The 20,918-nt window shown below is 44.0% G+C and overlaps 1 protein-coding gene across 7 annotated transcripts in view; it reads left to right on the forward strand.

The window, feature by feature from the left end:
• CPED1 (cadherin like and PC-esterase domain containing 1) overlaps positions 1-20,918 on the forward strand; it is a 328,209-nt gene that overhangs the window by 17,144 nt on the left and 290,147 nt on the right. For 5 of the 7 annotated variants that reach the window (XR_011566295.1, XM_070788065.1, XM_070788061.1 and 2 more), the window contains one exon: positions 20,616-20,793. The exons of 1 other annotated variant lie outside the window; for it this stretch is intronic. Coding sequence is in view for 4 of the 6 variants with exons in the window: in XM_070788065.1 (XP_070644166.1) it covers positions 20,616-20,793 (178 nt within the window). In the remaining 2 variants the exon portion in view is untranslated. Of the gene's footprint in view, positions 1-20,615; positions 20,794-20,918 lie in introns of those variants that run through there. One more of the 7 variants, XM_070788067.1, reaches the window with a different exon arrangement.

Here is a 20,918-nt window from a genome sequence, read left to right on the forward strand (position 1 = left end):
CTGAATTAACTCCTTGTTTTGGCATGAGGGGACAGAGACTTGCTATTATTTTAACATTTTTCGAAAGAACAAGGTCTCTCCTTGTCCTCTGCTTGGTATTTCATAATTGGGAATTGTCAATTTTGTATTTTCTTCATTACGGATGTCCTTTAACTACTGCTGACACTGTGATAAGATTCAGGGGGCAGGGGAGCTGTTGCTCTAAGACCAGCATATATGAGCAGGGCCTGAGGATGGAAAGCAAATGACGTCTTCCTCCTCTGAAGCTCTGTGTCATAAAGTATCGAATTAATAGAAGACTGAAAATGGGAAAGGATTGTAGATAAAGAGGAAAGCAGAGGAAGGAGAAGAGGCAAAAGAGGGACACAGAGTGGTTTTTAATTTGATCCAAAATAGACAGTGAAATCAGTTTCACCCAAAGAAAAAGCAATCTACATTTACTTCTGTTCTCATTGAAAGCTGTCTCATTCTTTAAGATATCTTGAAGGAAGCTATCATGACCACCATCTCCCAGCTAGTCCTGTGTTTTTGTAATCTCAGCTGGGTTTTGTTATGTCTGGAAGTTATAGCAAAAAGTAAACCGATGGCCCACAGCTGTGCATCGTGGGTGGCTTCTCAAGGGAAAGAGTCTTGAATTCCTTGGAGGAACAGCCTCCATGAAACAAGGAAGAACAGTCAGACCCTGTTCTTCCCTGTTACATCTGGAGGAGGCTGAAAAAGATGCTTAATGTGACTTTCAAAACAGCTAGAAAAGAGGAACACAAATTTTGGAGGAGCAGAGAGGGAATCTAAGTTCCTCCTTGATGGTTGAAATGGATGAGCGTTTCAGTGAGGCTGAGCTCGGCAGCCAGTAACTGTGGGATGTATGAAGTAAGAAATTACAGCAGCAGATTCCAGATAGGGACTGGAGGAGAAATCCCTGTTCTGTGTTCTTGGTTTGTTTTTAATCTCTCCCTAATCTCCAAGATTCCTGCTCTGTGTGTGGGTTAACCTGGGGAAGGAAGGAGCAGCACACAGTTGAAGCTGTGTGTGCCCAGCGTGACTTTGTGTTGGCTGGAGTTTGAAGAGCTGAGAAGCAGCCTTTTTTTTTTTTTTCTTTTTTCCTATCCTGTAAGTTGCTCTCCTCTGGCTGGTCTTCTCCTTCCTCTGGCTGCACAAGCTGTATACTGCTCACCCTTCTTAGAAAGGCTCAGCATGGTTCTGAGTTAGGAAGGAAAAGGGCATTAGACAGAGAAGATGAGACATTCTCAGGGTTTACCATCAGGTTTCCCAGGTGGCTCAGTCGTAAAAGAAGCCATTGGCAATGCAGGAGACATGGGTTCAATCCCTGGGTCTGGAAGATCCCCTGGAGAAGGAAATGCAACCCACTCCAGTATTCTTGCCTGGAAAATCCCATAGATAGAGGAGGCTACAGTCCATGTGTTGTAGCCACGCATTCTGGGAAACAAACTCACTCAGAAGGACAATGCAGATAGTGGAGTGCAGTTTATTACACCAGTGGGCCCAAGGCAGAGTCTCCTCTTAGCCAAGGACCCTGACAAATTTTCCTGAAAACCTTATATACCCTAAGTGTACATGCCCAAACCCACCTCCCCAAATTCCCTGAAACGAGTCTGATCAAAGGAAAAGAAAGATACAATCAAAGTTAACCCGTGATTCATATGCCTTAATCCTAGGTAGTTAACAGTGGACAATTTTCAATAGGCCTGTGGTAATACCCCAATAAGCATAATAGAATTTATGATTCTATTCAGTTACACAGATAATTAGGGTATTCTTTTAGACAACAGAGAGTCTAAGTACGAGCCCTGGGGCTCTTCCATCCAAGGGGGCCTGGTTTTCCAGTTTGTATGTTATTTCCATAGTACTGGGCATATAGTTCAAAGTCCACAGTCTCACCCAAGATGGAGTCCTTCTTTCAAGATGGAGCCTGTTCTGTCTGTTTCCTCCTTCATTCCCCCCTCTTGATGCTCTTAACTCATAGTATGAGCATAATTCATAGGAATATATTGCACCCTGACTCTCCGACATCCAATTTGGGAGAATGACATCAACCTTTGGGTTACAAAGTTCATAATACATTGTAAAATAAAGGGTCCACAAAGCAGAACTATCAAGGCAACTATAACAATGGTAAATGTAGTTTTCCACCATTCACCCTTCACCCAAGATAGGACCAAAGTCCAAAAAGGAAGATTATCCTCAGACATAACTTTTACCTGACCTTTCATGTCATCTAGGGTGGCTGATATGTAGCCAGATAAATCAGGACTATATACACAACATTCAACTTTAATTATAGCACAGGTCCCTCTTTATACTGAAACTATGGTTAGTCTCAAGATGATACCAGCAAGTCCTTGTAGCAGCAGTTGATTGTAGAGCTTCATCTCTTTTTCTTCTTTAAGATGATCTTGGTTTCACAGGGATCAGTGGGGTCCTTTTGTGTAGTCTGCTCCGCGTCCCCTGGGTCTGCATGGTATGCCCTCTTCACCCTCATGTGGAAGATCCAGGGAGTGACACCTGCAACTTTAACTGCCATAGGGCTGGTTAGAACAACAGTATATGGACCCTTCCCATGAGGGGCCAAGGAGTCGTGTTGGCCTTGACCACACCTGATCCCTGGGCACAAATTCGTGAATCTGTTCCCCAAGGGGGAATGACACCCTTTCTTGTACAAACTTAGTTACCTGATTTATTACCTTACCCAGTTGTTCCATCTGCTGTGAAATCTCATCTCCCCTTACCTGAGGCAAATTTGTTGACACCTGTTTTATTATGGGAGGGGGCCTCCCATACACAATTTTGTATGGAGAAGAGCCATGGGGCTATGGGATCATCCTGAGTCTGAGCAGAGCCGTGGGAAACAAGTCCACCCAGGAACAGTCAGTCTCTAAGATCCACTTGGAGAGTGTCTATTTAAGTGTCCGATTGGTTCCTTCCACCATCCCAGAACTCTGGGACCTATATGCTGTATGTAATTTCCACTTGATATTTAAAGTTTTGCTTACTTGTTATACTAAATCAGCTACGAAAGCCGGGCCATTGTCCAATCCAATGCTGGTAGGAAATCCAAATCTGGGAACTATCTCCCTAAGCAGGCACCAGGCTACTTCTGATGCTCTTTCAGTCTGGGTAGGAAAAGCTTCTACCCATCCTGAGAACGTACATACTATGACCAGCAGGTAATGATAGTGTCGGTGAGGTTTCATTTCAGTGAAGTCCACTTCCAGGTGTTTAAAGGGCAGAGTGTCTTTTACCTGAATCCCTGGAGGTTTCTGTCTGTGCCGAAAGGCAGCATTGACCTGTGAGCAGGCGGTGCAATTCTGAGATTTTGTCCTTTTGACAGCTGGAGGCCTGGATTAGAGCATATATAGTTCTGCCAATTGAGCGCACCAGTGTGATGGCGGAGAGCTAGCCTCAACGATGGTTTCTTCCATGACTACTGCATATCCTGACTACTGCATATCCTGCATATACTGTCATTGTCCTTGTTTCACCAGGCTGGTGCCATTGGTGTACAGGAGCAAATCTGGGTCCAGGATTGGCTGGTCTCTCAAATCAGGTCTGCTGGCATATTATCTTGCAATCATGTGAGGGCCCACCTTCTCCCACAAGAAAGAGAGTGGCCAGATTCAGGGCCTGACAAGGCTCAGTAGTAACATGGGAGTTCTCACATAACAGTCCCTGGTATTGAGTAATCCGGGATGTTGACAGCCATTTATGGGGGTCCCCTCGCAGGAGAGGGTTGACCTCATACGGGACTTTTACAAACAAATCTTGCCCCAAAGTCAGCTTGGTTGCCTCCCTGACCAGTAAGGCAACTGCAGCAACTGCCCATAAACATCCCAGCCACCCAGTGGCAACAATGTCCAGCTGATTAGAGATAAGTCACTGGTCTGTCCCATCTCCCCACAGTCTGGGACAACACTCCTGAAGCCACCTTGTCCTTTTCAGTCAGGTAAACAGTAAATGGCTTAGCAAGATCTGGCAGGCCCAAGGTGGGTGCTGACATAATTGTACCAGATTTGAGTTCTATTACCAGTGGGACTTGTTTTGCAAGCCTGGGGGTGGTGGGTGGGGGTTGTCTTCCACCCAGACCTCAGGGAATTGTCGAGTTAACTCTCTCTCTTGACAAGAGAAGACTCAACACATGGACTTCACCAGATGGTCGACATCGAAATCAGACTGATTATATTCTTTGCAGCCAAAGATGAAGAAGCTCTATAAAGTCAGCTAAAACAAGACCAGGAGCTGACTGTGGCTCAGATCATGAGCCTCTTATTGCCAAATTCAGACTTAAATTGAAGAAAGTAGGGAAAACCACTAGACCATTCAGGTATGACCTAAGTCAAATCCCTTATGATTATACAGTGGAAGTGAGAAATAGATTTAAGGGACTAGATCTGATAGAGTGCATGGTAAACTATGGATGGAGGTTCTTGACATTGTACAGGAAACATGGATCAAGACCATCCCCATGGAAAAGAAATGCAGAAAAGCAAAATGGCGGTCTGGGGAGGCCTTACAAAGAGCTGTGAAAAGAAGAGAAATGAAAAGCAAAGGAGAAAAGGAAAGATATAAGCATCTGAATGTAGAGATCCAAAGAATAGCAAGGAGAGATAAGAAAACCTCCCTCAGCGATCAGTGCAAAGAAATAGAGGAGGAAAAACAGAATGGGAAAGACTAGAGATCTTTTGAAGATAATTAGAGATACCAAGGGAACATTTCATGCAAAGATGGGCTTGATAAAGAACAGAAATGGTATGGACCTAACAGAAGCAGAAGATATTAAGAAGAGGTAGCGAGAATACACAGAAGAACTGTACAAAAAAGAGCTTCACAACCCAGATAATCATGAAGGTGTGGTCACTTACCTAGAGCCAGACATCCTGGAATGTGAAGTCAAGTGGGCCTTAGAAAGCATCACTATGAACAAAGCTAGTGGAGGTGATGGAATTCCAGTTGAGATATTTCAAATCCTGAAAGATGATGCTGTGAAAGTGCTGCACTCAATATGCCAGCAAATGTGGAAAATTCAGCAGTGGCCACAGGACTGGAAAAGGTCAGTTTTCATTCCAATCCCAAAGAAAGGCAATGCCAAAGAATGCTCAAACTACCGCACAATTGCACTCATCTCACATGCTAGTAAAGTCATGCTCAAAATTCTCCAAGCCAGGCTTCAGCAATATGTGAACTGTGAACTTCTAGATGTTCAAGCTGGTTTTAGAAAAGCAGAGGAACCAGAGATCAAATTGCCAACATCCGCTGGATGATGGAAAAAGCAAGAGAGTTCCAGAAAAACATCTATTTCTGCTTTATTGACTATGCCAAAGCCTTTGACTGAAAATAAATTTTCTCTTTCAAAAGGAAAGAGAAAAAGGAAAATTCTGAAAGAGATGGGAATACCAGACCACCTGACCTGCCTCTTGAGAAATCTATGTGCAGGTCAGGAAGCAACAGTTAGAGCTGGACATGGAACAACAGACTGTTTCCAAATAGGAAAAGGAGTACATCAAGGCTGTATATTGTCACTCTGCTTATTTAACTTCTATGCAGAGTACATCATTAGAAACGCTGGGCTGGAAGAAGCACAAGCTGGAATCAAGATTGCCAGGAGAAATATAAATAACCTCAGATATGCAGATAACACCACCCTTATGGCAGAAAGTGAAGAGGAACTAAAAAGCCTCTTGATGAAAGTGAAAGAGGAGAGTGGAAAAGTTGGCTTAAAACTCAACATTCAGAAACTAAGATCATGGCATCTGGTCCCATCACTTCATGGGAAATACATGGGGAAACAGTGTCAGACTTTATTTTTGGGGGCTCCAAAATCACTGCAGATGGTGATTTCAGCCATGAAATTAAAAGATGCTTACTCCTTGGAAGGAAAGTTATGACCAACCTAGAGAGCATATTGAAAAGCAGAGACGTTACTTTGCCAACAAAGGTCCATCTAGTCAAGGCTATGGTTTTTCAGGTGGTCATGTATGGATGTGAGAGTTGGACTGGGAAGAAAGCTGAGTGCCAAAGAATTGATACTTTTGAACTGTGGTGTTGGAGAAGACTCTTGAGAGTCCCTTGGACTGCAAGGAGATCCAACCAGTCCATTCTAAAGCAGATCAGTCCCGGGTGTTCATTGGAAGGACTGATGCTAAAGCTGAAACTCCAATATTTTGGCCACCTCATGCAAAGAGTTGACTCATTGGAAAAGACCCTAATGCTGGGGGGAATTGAGGGCAGGAAGAGAAGGAGACGACAGAGGATAAGATGGCTGGATGGCATCACTGACTCGATGGACATGAATTTGAGTAAACTCTGGGAGTTTATAATGGACAGGGAGGCCTGGCGTGCTGTGGTTCTTGGGGTTACAAAGAGTCGGACACAACTGAGTGACTGAACTGAACTGAACTTGACGGTTTAGCCTGTCCGGTTTCCTTTCCGGGAGATTGTACAACCTCATTCATCTTGAGGGGTTACTGAGGAAGAGTAAATAGGTGGTTGAGCCCACTCAAACAGTGGGTCTTTCGTGGGGGGAAAGGTCACTTGTGCCCCCAATTTAGACAGCAAGTCTCTTCCTAAGAAAGGTACTGGGCATTCAGGGATGTATAAAAATTCACGAGACACTTGGTGTCCCCCCATCTGACATTTTCAGGGTAGGCTAGACACAAAGGCTGCATTTATCACCATCTGAGACCCAGCAGCCTCTGGCTGGGTCTATTGGCCTAGAAAGTCTACAGGCCTCGCACAGTCTTTTGCAGAACTCAGAGGGTGATTTGCTTTCCCTTTGAATCACTTAGGAGGGTTTTGCGATACTCATAGCTTTTCGGGCCCCCCTCTTGAGACCTTGTAAAATAGTCACCCGATATCTCTCCAGGTGGCCCCTCCCTTCCTCTGCCTTACAGTCCCAGCTGGGCCTCTCATCGGGGGTGGCTAGTTCTACCCACCGCTGCGGGTTTGTAGTACCCTCAGGTGCCATTTCTCTTAACCATTTTCTGGCCTCAGTTAGGATCCTGTGTCTTTCCTCAGTGCTGAGAAGGGAGACTAGTAGTTGGATTATGTCATCCTATGTAGGGCGGTGGGTTTGCAAAATAGTCTCCATTAGCCTAATCATGGCTTGTGGCTCCCCCAAGTATGGTGGAGCATGTCTCTGCCAGTTTAATATATCCATAGAGGAAAATGGCTGGTAATAACAGGCTACAGGGGGCTGATGGTAGTGCCCCATGCGTCCTGAACTGGAGGCTGTTGTAGCTCTCTGAGGGGCATCTGTTGTGGGGTTCTTTCCCCTGTTCCTTGGCAGAGCGCAGCCTCTAACTGCTGTGTTTTCTTCCCCCTTCCCGTCAGTACTCACTGGGAGAGGTGGATACAATCTAGGAGGTCCAGCTGAGGTGGAATCCTGGGGGCACTGACCAGAGGTCTCCATTGCTGGGATTGGAGCCTACCGAAATGGCGGCTCTACGAACTCAGGGAGAGCTGATGGAAGAGCATTGGCTGCTGCAGGAACTTCACCTGGCCCTGGATTGGGTAGTAAGGTGGCCTCCCATCCTGGTGGAGCACTGGGAGGCAGGCACGTCATTATCCAGTATGAGGGAGGGGCCAGCTCATCCCCGTCCAAATCCTGTAGAATTTCCCTTTTTATCATCAGTCAACTTTTGTGCCATTAATATTTTTCTCTTTCTCTTCTGAATAAAGAACCTTGTCCAAGTGGGAGGGTCTTGAGCTAATCCTAGCCATGAGTCAATATATGGATATTGATCCAGGTGTCCTGGCTCTCCTGTGACTACTGTACAGACTGCTTCCACTATTTCTAAGTTCATGGTGTTCTCTGGTGGCCATCCTACTCCCATGGGGGACCATTCGACCTCACAGAGTATGTGGAGGTGGTTAGGCTTCATCTTCACCCCACAGTCTCCTCCAAATCCCTTCTTTAAATTGTTAATCATGCCCTCCAATACAGTTGCCTTAGATTCACTTCCCCCCATCTTGCTTACCTTCTTGGACCTTCTACTTTTCCTTTTCGTTCTGTCTATGAAGTTCTCAGTACCCTACGTACTTCTGATATTTCCACTCAATGACACTTAAATTGCCATTCTGCCTCCTTCCTAATTGGGGTGAGAAGAGCCTTACCTGCCAGATCCCAGAGGGAGAAGGGGGATCAGCATGTCTTCACCTGCCGGTCAGCACAGCCGAACCAGAATACCACATGATCCAAGACTTTCTCCCTTAACTTTTAAAGTTCTTTCTGCTTCGGTGAGATTGATCAGATGTGAATGAAAATACAGATGGGTTAAATATCCCACGTCCCAGGCCGTCTCCAGAAAAGCCAATTCGTACTCACTTATGTATCCCCTCCTTCTAGCCTGACAATTCCAAGGGGGTCAAGAATTTCATAGCAGATGGGACACCTCCTTGGGGAGGGCAGAATATGAGCACACAAAAACAAAGTTTCTTCTCCTAAAAAATCCCCTGGCAGTTGCTTGGTAATAATTTTCCCCAAGACGGCATGGACACCACCTCCTAAATGACCTTCACAAATTTCCTTCCTAAGCCCTAACACACTTGTCAACCTATGTACCAAGCAATCGTTGCCACCTGGCTATTCCAGGCTCCTGTGGGTCTGTGCCCCTTCTAATCACTCCCAGGGGGCTGATCAGGCCCCCTCTTCCACCCTACCGGGTGGGTTCCTCCTCACCTGAGCGCTCAGTTCCCCTGCTGCCGTCCACTACCTGCTAACTTGAAAGGTCCGGGCATTGAGAAGCAGAATCCTTTCAGAAGGGCGAGGCGCCTTCCCCCCTCTAGAAGATTCAAGCCGCAAGGCCTCGGAGTAGTCTGAAATGGGACTTGTCTCCTCAAAGTGAGGAGTTTCCCCGCCCATGCACCAAATGTTGTAGCTATGTGTTCTGGGAAACAAACTCACTCAGAAGGACAATGCAGATAGTGGAGTGCAGTTTATTACACCAGCCGGCCCAAGGCAGAGTCTCCTCTTAGCCAAGGACCCCGACCAGTTTTTGTGAAAACCTTATATACCCTAAGTGTACATGCCCAAACCCACCTCCCCAAATTCCCTGAAACGAGTCTGATCAAAGGAGAAGAAAGATACAATCAAAGTTAACCCATGATTCATATGCCTTAAGCCTAGGTAGCTAACAGTGGACAATTATCAATAGGCCTGTGGTCATACCCCAATAAGCATAATAGAATTTATGATTCTATTCAGTTACACAGATAATTAGGGTATTCTTTCAGGCAACAGAGAGTCTAAGTACGAGCCCCGGGGCTCTTCCATCCAGGGAGCCTGGTTTTCTAGTTGGTATGTTGTTTCCATAGATACTGGGCATATAGCTCAAAGTCCACAATCTCGCCCAAGATGGAGTCCTGCTTTCAAGATGGAGCCTGTTCTGTCTGTTCCCTCCTTCACATGGGTTCGTAAAAGAGTTGGACACGACTTAGCGACTAAACAACAATCATCAGCTTACATGCTTCGTATTTTATTGATGGGTTGGAAGTCTGTTCTGGTGGACAAATACCATACTAAATATCTTAAGCTGTTCCCGGTGGACTAAGGCAATTTGATCTGGTTTCTCATTTAAATAATTTCTAGCTTAGGATGGCCGGGTCAGGCTCTCTGCTGTTGTTCTCTTCTGTTCTCTTTTATGCCCACCTCTCTTTCTTCTCATGTATCAGGCTTGCACACTCCTCCTCTGTTTACTTAAAATCTTCACTGCACATCCTTTCTTTGGGAACTTTCTTCCTACTTCTGGAATGTGTTCATCCTCTGTACCCTACCTCTCCTTCATTTACACTCTGAGGTGTGATTGTCCTGTTGCTGCCTCTCCTTCTGGTGCAGGGAAGAAAGTGGGGCACAAGAGGAAGGTCACATCCCAGAGCTCAGGGGTAGCTGCTGAGTGTGTTCTTGGCTTCACACACAAAAGAATTCAAGAGCAAGCCATAGTAAAGTGAAAGAAGGTTTTTTCGGGGAGATACACACTCCATAGACAGACTGTGGTCCATCTCGGAAAGCAAGAGAGGCCATAGGGTATGGAGTTGTCAGTTTTTATACGGGTGGATAATTTCATAAGCTAATGAGTGGGTGGATTATTTCAAGCATTTGGGAGAAGGGCAGGGATTTCCAGAAATTGGGTCACCTTCTACTTTTGGGCCTTTCTGGTCAGCTTCAGAACTGTCATGGTGCCTGTGAGTGTGTCACTTAGCTTGCTGATGTGTTATAGTGAACGTATACGGAGGTTCAAGGTCTAGTGGAGATCACCTTGTCTGCCATCTTGGACCTAGTTTGTTCTAACCAGTTTATGTCCTGTCCTCAATGGTTATGTCATTCTTTTAAGGGTTGTACTCTGCCTCCTTCCTGCCTCACTTCTTCACCCAACCCAGGACCTCAGTGCAGTGTTCTCACCGCCCTTCTCTCACAGTGCTCTGCCTCCCAGTGTCCCCCGAGCACCATTACATGCCTTCTTAGGACAGGTCTCAGCTCTCCCTTTTATGGTATGGTCTCCCAGGTCACTGAGTGCTTCCATTAAAAAACAAAAACAAACAAACCGAAAGACTTATTTTCTGCATCACAGGACCTATGACATAGAGTTCTTAGGAAATCCTGTGATCTAGGTAGTAGATGTCTCTTTTTCTGAAATTCTATCAGGGGATCCATCCTCCCTCTACCTTAGTAAGTCTAGTTTTCCTCATCTTCCTCTTCCCTGCCATGGCTTTTCATAAAAGGCATCAAAGTTCATAAAATTTGCACCTAGGGAGAAAGACCAGCATAAAGAGACCAACTTTTAAATTCTCTACTGCTCGCTACGTCTTGGTTCCCTACTCACTACTTCCTATAGAGATGGTGAAGGACAGGAAAGCCTGGTGTGCTGCAGTCCATGGGGTCGCAAAGAGTTGGACAGGACTGAGCAACTGAACAACAACTAGTTACTTAATAAGATAATAAGTCATGTTGCATTACCTCCACTTCTATCCTCACCGCCCATTATTTCTTTTTGCCTGCCTGCCTGACCATATTTACCACTCACAACAAAAAGTACCTCTGCTGCTGACTTTCAAGGACTTCTGTTTTAATGCCTGTTCCCTTCTTGTTTCTCTAAGAGTTCTCTTTCTTCTCATTGTCATTCATACACAACATTCCTAACACATACAAGCAACAGCAGCATGACCATCTGGGTCATTGTTGACACTTTACCCTGACCGGGTGTTTTATCTCTGCAGGAACTTACCTTGCATCATTTCATTAACTGTCTGTCGCTCCTCCCACTAAAAAGTAAGCTCCGTGAGGGCTAGAACTTTATCCAGGTTCTTCACTGTTGTATTTTGCAGAGCCTAGAACCATGTCTGACACATAGAAAGCTTTCAGAAATATTAAATAAGAAAATACATAAACACTGAGAAAGAGCCAGTGGGAGAGAAGGAGTGGGGGGCAGGGGGAGTGTATAGGAATGATCCAGGAGAAGGAACTAAAAGAAGGATCAAGTTCTCAGGGGTTTGAAGATGGAGCTTGGGAGGAGGTCTGTTGCTTGGGCAGAGCTGGAGTCTGGAGAATACGCAGAGTGACTGACTATTGATAAGAAGAGGGCAGTTTTTCTTTCCTGTGGAAATCAGAAGAAAAGAGGAAATGTTAGTTATGTGGATAGGCTATAGGTTTGCCAAAAGAGTTGCTGTGTTAACTCAGTGCATTTCTTTCTAAGATGGCTGATTTCGTCTGTCAGCGGGAGGCAGTTATCTGCAGAAATAAGGAGGTAGCTGAAGAGTGGGCAAGTCTGTCACTCTGGAGCATGTGAGAGAGAATTGACCCAGGAAGCATAGCTGGATGGTCTAGGGAGTGGGAAGACTGCATTGGCTTTGCCAGCCAGGATCTGTCCATCTGGCCCCTTTTCTTCAGTAGCTGTCAACCACCCCAGCCCAGGGGCAGGTCAGGCGGGCTGCAGAGATCTTCCTTGACTCTCTCAGCTCAGAGTTTCCACAGCATCCTCTCCCTCCTGATTTACCCAGCATGTCATAATTGATTATAACCAGATGCTTACGTCTGCTTGCCTTGATGGGGTGTCAGCTCTGTTGGGGCAGGGACTTGCCTACCTTGTTTACTGCTGTGTCCCCGAGTCGTCCATGCTTGAGGTTTTGCCATATGACTGTGAACAACGTGAGTTAATGGACCAGGTAGAGAGTATTGGGTCCTGGAATCTGAGATGTGGAGAAGGGAGGTGAAAAACAGGCCAGTAGAAAGTTGGCATTAGGGGGAAAGACTCGTGCTTGAGGAATTGATGTATTAGGGATAAATAAAAAGAGCTGGAATTAGATGAATGCAATCAGAGAATGGAGTAAATTATTTTATAATTTCAGAGATGGGTTCTTTGGGGGACCACAAGGAAAAAGATCTGGCCATTGGAGTGGGTGGTTGCAGTGAATCAGAGGAGAGAGTCATTAGGGATGAAGAGGTCATGGATACCTTATGACTTGAGATGCAGATGTTGAAGCCTCCTTTGAGACTTCCTAGTAGATTGTTTCACCTGACAGTAACTAAAATAACAAAAGGGCATGCGTATATTTACAAGTAATGAACTCATACTTTGCCTTTAGCATTTATTCATTTGCTCATTCATCCTTCCATTCCCTCTTATTTAGCAGTAAGCTGTTTGTACAATAATGACCAAAGCAGACAAGTCTAGACCCTTCTGAAACATACAGACTTGTAGGAGGGGCAGATAGTAAACACATGTCTATAACTATAAACTGTGAGAGTGTCAAAGGGAAAATGAGAATGAGGAACAGGTAAAAATGAGTTTCGGCAATTGCTATTTAAGTGGGTGCCATTTCATCAAAGCAATATTGTGGATCCTTTTTTTTATATTGAAATTTATTGCTTTTGTTTCTCTCTTATTTGTTTAGAATTTATATAGAGCTACAGATGGGTAAATTTGCCTTACATTGGATGTTGGGTGCTGGGATAGCCCCAGTATACAGTTTGCGGGTGCATTCAGAGGGTACTCAGGGTCATGAAGTAGTTCTGAGAAAGGTGTGATCATTCACTGATCGACTCAAGGTGTAGCTGAGTCAGCTGTGAGATGGAGGCCAAGGGTCACTAGAGGTCACGTTAGTAGGGAATATTCTCAGAGGCTCTGCTTGTATATCCAGAAAACCTGCAATTCCTAAACTGTCCTACAATTATAAATAATGTTTAAGTAGAAAATGTATAGGATATGCATCCTAGGACATGCCATCCATTTTATTTCCTGAATTCTCTAAAATAAGGGTACATTTCGCCAATGGAAAAAAAAAATTCTGTATTCTTGTAGTGGAAAAATTAAAACGTAATTCACTATGATAGACTCTACAATCTTTCTAAAATGCCAGAAATCTAGACAGCATGGCAATTTAACTTTTAGTTATATATGACACACATCTGAGGTCTACTCTATGATTTGTGTTCACACATCAAAAGATGTCATAAATACAGAGCTACTTTAATAAATCCGGAAAAAATCTTTCCATCATACAGAAAAAAAAACAAGTTTTATTTCTCATCTCTACTATATTTTTCAAAAGTTGTATTTCTTGCTTTTGTAGTAAGTCTTGATGAAGACTTTTTAATAGTAACTGAGAAATACAGTGATGGACAGGGAGGCCTGGTGTACTGCATTTCAAGGAGTCACAAAGAGTTGGACAAAACTGAGCTACTGAGCTGACTGAGAAATATAGTGCCTTTATAATATAGTTCTTTCTTGAATTCTTTTACTGTAAATTCGTTATTTTGCTCAGGAATTTGACTCTGTCATTCTTGCCACTATTCAAAATTCTACTGAAACAAATTTATAAATACAAATTTTTACCACTTTTTAGAAGATATTAAGAAGAGATGGCAAGAATACACAGAAGAACTGTACAAAAAAGATCTTCACGACCCAGATAATCATGATGGTGTGATCACTGACCTAGAGCCAGACATCCTGGAATGTGAAGTCAAGTGGGCCTTAGAAAGCATCACTATGATCAAAGCTAGTGGAGGTGATGGAATTCCAGTTGAGCTCTTTCAAATCCTGAAAGATGATGCTGTGAAAGTGCTGCACTCAATATTCCAGCAAATGTGGAAAACTCAGCAGTGGCCACAGGACTGGAAAAGATCAGTTTTCATTGCAATCCCAAAGAAAGGCAATGCCAAAGAATGCTCAAATTACCACACAGTTGCACTCATCTCGCATGCTAGTAAAGTAATGCTCAAAATTCTCCAAGCCAGGCTTCAGGAATACGTGAACGTGAACTTCCAGATGTTCAAGCTGGTTTTAGAAAAGGCAGAGGAACCAGAGACCAAATTGCCAACATCCGCTGGATCATGGAAAAAGCAGGAGAGTTCCAGAAAAACGTGTATTTCTGCTTTATTGACTATGCCAAAGCCTTTGATTGTGCTGGATCACAATAAACTGTGGAAAATTCTGAAGGAGATGGGAATACCAGACCACCTGACCTGCCTCTTGAGAAATTTGTATGCAGTTCAGGAAGCAACAGTTAGAACTGGACATGGAACAACAGACTGGTTCCAAATAGGAAAAGGAGTTCGTCAAGGCTGTATATTGTCACCCTGCTTATTTAACTTACATGCAGAGTACATCATGAGAAATGCTGGGCTAGAAGAAACACAAGCTGGAATCAAGATTGCCAGGAGAAATATCAATAACCTCAGATATGCAAACGATACCACCCTTATGGCAGAAAGTGAAGAGGTAATAAAAGCCTCTTGATGAAGGTGAAAGAGGAGAGTGAAAAAGTTGGCTTAAAACTCAACATTCAAAAACCAAAGATCATGGCATCTGGTCCTATCACTTCATGGGAAATAGATGGGGAAACAGTGCAAACAGTGTCAGACTTTGTTTTTTTGGGCTCCAAAATCACTGCAGATGGTGACTGCAGCCATGAAATTAAAAGACACTTACTCCTTGGAAGAAAAGTTATGACCAACCTAGATACCATATTGAAAAGCAGAGACATTACTTTGCCAACAAAAGTCCGTCTAGTCGAGGCTATGGTTTTTCCTGTGGTCATGTATGGATGTGAGAGTTGGACTGTGAAGAAGGCTGAGCGCCAAAGAATTGATGCTTTTGAACTGTGGTGTTGGAGAAGACTCTTGAGAGTCCCTTGGACTGCAAGGAGATCCAACCAGTCCATTCTGAAGGAGATCAGCCCTGCGATTTCTTTGGAAGGAATGATGCTAAAGCTGAAACCCCAGTACTTTGGCCACCTCATGCGAAGAGTTGACTCATTGGAAAAGACTCTGATGCTGGGAGGGATTGGGGGCAGCAGGAGAAGGGGACAACAGAGGATGAGATGGCTGGATGGCATCACCGACTTGATGGACGTGAGTTTGAGTGAACTCCGGGAGTTGGTGATGGACAGGGAGGCCTGGCGTGCTGCGATTCATGCGGTTGCAAGGATTTGGACACGACTGAGCGACTGAACTGAACTGATCCAAATCTTTCATGCTAGTATTTATAAAAATGACTTTTACACATTGAAAAAAAAATATGTTGTATTCATTCATTCAAAGAAAATTTATTATGTGCCTGCTATGTGCCAAGTATACCATTCTTCGGCTTGGGAAGCATAAGTGAACAAAACAGACAAAAATATATGCTTTCTTTTACCTTCTTTTATGGTTTGGGAAAATGGACAATAAAATAATAAGGAAATCATATTTTTGCCTTAAAAGATGATAAGCCCTACAGAGAGAAATATTTACCAGGGTATATATAGAAGTTATGACAGGGACCAGACTATATTAATTGAAAAACTTAATTACTAATGTAAAACCAGTTACATTATGATAATGATTTTTATTCAGTTTTCAGTTCAGTTCAGTCACTCAGTCGTGTCCGACTCTTTGCGACCCCATGAATCGCAGCACGCCAGGCCTCCCTGTCCATCACCAACTTCCTGAGTTCACTCAAACTCACGTCCATTGAGTCAAGTGATGCCATCCAGCCATCTCATCCTCTGTCGTCCCCTTTTCCTCCGTGTATATATTTCACATGGTTTACTGGGGGGATGCTGTGCTGCATGTTTTCATATAGAAATACGATTTAATTCCCCATACAATCTCATGAAGTAAGATTTGTTACTTCAACTATAAATGTGAGAAAACTCTGATGTGAGGAGATGACTGTCACTCTCCCAGTGGAGGAAGCACGCCAGGGGCAGAGCCAGAATCCCAAGTCCAGATTTTTGATTCCCAGCCCTCCTCTGTTCTGATGGCTTCCCAGATGGCTCTGTGGTAAAGAATCTGACGGAATTCGGAAGATCTAGCTTCAATCCCTGGGTTGGGAAGATCCCCTAGAGAAGGGAATGGCAACCCACTCCACACTTCTTGCCTGGAGAATCCCATGGACAGATGAGCCTGGTGGGCTACAGTCCATGGGGTCGAAAAGAGTTGGACGCTGCTGAGCGTCTAATACACACACGCACTGCTGTTCTACTCCATGTCCCTGCATCTAGTCCTCCACCTAGTTTATTACAACACTTTATCCTCAGGCAGCATAGAGACTTCAGGTATTGAAGTCCTTCCAGTAAAAATGGTAAATGTTCAGTATGAAAACAACTTTCGTGTAGTCTAGCGAAGCAATTTCCAACGGACTTTTGTGCAGATCTCTCAGGAAGAAGGGAGACAGGGAAGTGATTCTGGGTTCAGCCTGTCAAATGGCCAGAAACACACATTCTTTCCTAATTTCTCCCCAGCAGATCTGCAAGTCTCAAGTTCAGTCGCTGTAGTTATGGCCAGGTTAAATGTATTCTTCCGCTAAAAATACATTCTCAAAATCGTAGGAGTCATCAGGAGCTCTCATTTCCAAAACTGCTGCTCTGGGCGTTTGATCATCCCGCACTTGCTGGTGCGGTTGACATAATTGTATTTCACAGACGCAGTGCAGTGCACCTGTTGTCCGACCGGCTGAAACCGCTCTCGCCCCTTGGTATTGGGCCATTCTGCTGATACAGGCTGTTATAAATATTACAAGGACAGGGGCAGTTTGTATTACAGGATAATGCAACCTAATTTGATGGACACACTCATTTCCTATTTATTCTCTGTAGTCTGAGACGTGAGTTAAAATTTCAATGTGTTATAAAGGTTATGATAAAATATGGCCAGTAATTAATACTCTATTTAGAATATGCTGTCTGTAAGATAATGCTGGTAAGGTTATGGTGTTCTTACATAAACTGATCCTGATTTAGGGGAGGGGTGAGGAAGAGGGATTATATCTTTCAAATTAATAAGAAGGTAAAGTTTGAAAATACAGTCTTCTCATGGGAAGTCACTCCTGTATCCGAGCCAGCTGTAACTGAGAGGAGCATCCTGTGATTTCGAAAGAAAATAATGTGAGAAGGGAATTCTGGACACTGCGTTTTGCTTGAGTGACACTGATATATTTGGAAGCATCTGTCTTCCCCTTTCACCTAGACCCACCTTTGTTTATTTTGGCCTCCTGTGAGCTCTTGGTACTGGTTCCCTCTGACTCCTGAGTCCAAAGACTCAGCCTGTATTTGGTTTCAAATTCTCCTTCTAAAAAGTTTATCACTAAAACAATCACAACATTTGCTGAGTAATTATGTTCCAATTTTCAGTTAAATTCTTGAGTTTAAATAGATTCATTATCAATAAAATGCAGTTCTTTAACAAGGGGAATGGAGAAAGCAATGGTAACCCACTCCAGTACTCTTGCCTGGAAAATCCCATGGATGGAGGAGCTTGGTGGGCTGCAGTCCATGTGGTCGTGAAGAATTGGACATGACTGAGCGACTTCACTCTCACTTTTCACTTCATGCATTGGAGAAGGAAATGGCAACCCACTCCAGTGTTCTTGCCTGGAGAATCCCAGGGACGGGGGAGCCTGGTGGGCTGCCATCTATGGAGTCACACAGAGTTGGACACGACTGAAGCAACTTAGCTGCAGCAGCAACAACAAGGGGAAATATCTGATTGTGTTTTCCCAAAGTATCATGCACAAGAAGGTATGGTAGCTGGTGTTCTCTTTCTTCCCTTTGTATTCATCACACACATATTATACGCCTGTGTTAGCGTGTGCCAGGCAAAGCTCAGACACGGAAACCGTGTTCCTGACTCTTTGCTCTTTTTGACATATGATTATTTTAAAAACACACGTATAGCACTTTTTATATGCCAGGCAGATTTCTGTAGCTCAGCTGGTAAATAATCTGCCTGCAATGCAGGAGATCTGGGTTTGATTTCTGGGTTGGGAAGATCCCCTGGAAGAAGGCGTGGCAACCCACTCGTGTATTGTTGCCTGAAGAATTGCCATAGACAGAGGAGCATGGTGGGCTACGGTTTGTAAGGTCACAAAGAGTCAGACACGACTGAGGGACTAAGCACATAGGCCAGGCACAGTTCTAAGCACTTTACAAATACTAACTCCTTAATCCTCGAAGCCACCTTAGGAAGAAGGTACTGTCCAAGGTCATAGGATTAGTGCTGGTGGAACCAAGAGATTCAAAGCCGGCCTCCTGGCTGCAGATTTTGTGTCCTTCTGCACTGTATCGTGCTTTGTAGATTGGTTTTAATATAGCCATCATTTGTATGTAATGAAAAGTAGAATATGGTGCCTGCCTTCAAAGGATTAACAATCTAAATCTGTTTCTTCTTTCTTTTCATACATATCTTCAAAGATCAGATCTTGATAGAGCATTATGGTCCATTATTTTACTTGATATGGTCATTTATTGAATATGTAGTGTTTACCACGGAGAAGGCAATGGCACCCCACTCCAGTACTCTTGCCTGGAAAATCCCATGGATGGAGGAGCCTGGTAGGCTGCAGTCCATGGGGTCGTGAAGAGTCGGACATGACTGAACGACTTCCCTTTCACTTTTCACTTTCATGCATTGGAGAAGGAAATGGCAACCCACTCCAGTGTTCTTGCCTGGAGAATCCCAAGGATGGGGGAGCCTGGTGGGCTTCCGACTATGGGGTCGCACAGAGTCGGACACGACTGAAGCGACTTAGCAGTAGTGGCAGCAGTGTTTACCAAAGACACAGGGGCAATGCAGGCTGCATGTTAGGGAACTCAAATCAGAGAGACACACAATTTTGTAAGTGCTGATGGAAGGATGTTTGTCAATGAAAATTTTCCAAAGAAGTACTGCTTGATTTGGAGTTTGCTAAATGGAAGAATGGAGAGAGAGGAAGGATTTGTAGTGAGAAGGCACAGTGGAGTCTATATGAAGTAGCAGGTTAGGATTAGGAATGGAAATGATTAAAAGTGTGACATGACCAGGGAAGGAAGATGGGGTTTAAGTTCAGGTGGCCTGCATTCTGTGATAAAGATGTGGAATTGATTCGGTCAGTAATGGGAAATAATGAAGAAATTTAAGGAGTGAAAGACATGGTACAAATTATGTTTGAGGGCCATGAAATGGACAATTTGATTCAGAGCTGCCACTGAAAGTAATGTGGATTCCTAATTTCATTTTTTACCTCTTTCCCCTCAACTGCCTTCTCCAACCCTTTGTCTCCTCTTCTTTGGCCTCTCCCATTTTTTTTGCCCTAACTTCCACCCAATCTTATCATTCCCTTCAGTAGTAAAAAATGTCTACTTTATCAAGGTTTAATCACAAAAATTTTCAGGAAAACACACAGTATCTGCATTAGACCATATGTGTATGTGTGTGTGTATTTCAGTCGTTCAGTCTTGTCTGATTCTTTGTAATCCCATGGACTGTAGACTGCCAGGCCCTCTGTCCATGGAATTCTTCAGGCAAGAACGCTGGAGTGGGTAACGTTCCCTTCTCCAGAGGATCTTCCCGACCCAGGGATCAACCCGAGTCTCCTGCATTGCAGGCAGATTCTTTACTGTCTGAGTCACTAGGAATGGCTTAAACCATATAATGAATTTCATTGTCAGCATTCTTTCTACTTGCCAATTCAAAACTTCCCTTTTGTTAATGATACTTCAAGCATCATTGTGAGAAAGAATATTTATTTGGAGGAGCAATCAACAGCTGAAGGAAGAGCCTAAAATCTATGGTTCTTGAGTGATACCCTCCTCTTCTCACATGAAGATCCATCCTGTCTCAGTGAGAGGCACTGAAATTTTGCTGCATCCTGATGGAGAGAAGTGACAGCATTGTGCCTGCAGAGAGCTCTGGGATTGCTTTTCAGCTGTCTCCCATGTCCTTCCGGCACAAAATCCATCCTCCCTGGGTCTGTTTCCTCTACTGTGTTTACCTAAAAGAACTATTAAAAGATAAGGCAGCGGGAACTATTACAGAAAAGCACAATGCAGATGAAAAGCATCGCTATTAATTTCTATTTTTCAGGCAGAGTTGAGCTCGGTATATCACAGTATTCCGCCAGGAACTCTGTATTTAATGGCTTGAAATCTTCATCTTTCTGGAATAGTGAGAAAAATACAGTTCACCTTCAGTTCTCACAAATGAGGTTGCTTTTGTCCTGGTGCGCCTTTCAGAGCATTGCCGGAGAAAACCTTCAAAGTCAACTTTCTGAATGGCTCCCGATTTACATTAATGATCTCCTTCAAAGGAAATGTGCTCCTGTTTTCCTCTCGAATTTTTACACCTTCTTTTTTTTTTCCCCCTGTAGATCAAACAGTCAGTTGAGACCCACTTCAGCAGCCATGGCAGAAGGGCTGTTCTCTACAGGCCTTCTTCCTCCAGCCAAAGGGAGCTTCAGCTCCACCGGAGCATTCTCACTCAGCATCACTATACGGTTGTCATCTCTGAAGAAAGGCTCGGTGCCGACCCTGGGCTACTAGAAAAAGGTCAGAATCAGGAGTAATTACCAAAGTTGCTTGTCATCTAGTGTAAATACTTCCTGGAATGTGCTACCGTCTTCCTCTAAAAAAATTCACAAGAACAAATTTTTACCCATGATCAACTTTCTTGC

This window comes from Bos indicus, chromosome 4 (assembly GCF_029378745.1).
Source record: "Bos indicus isolate NIAB-ARS_2022 breed Sahiwal x Tharparkar chromosome 4, NIAB-ARS_B.indTharparkar_mat_pri_1.0, whole genome shotgun sequence".
NCBI classification, from domain to species: domain Eukaryota; kingdom Metazoa; phylum Chordata; class Mammalia; order Artiodactyla; family Bovidae; genus Bos; species Bos indicus.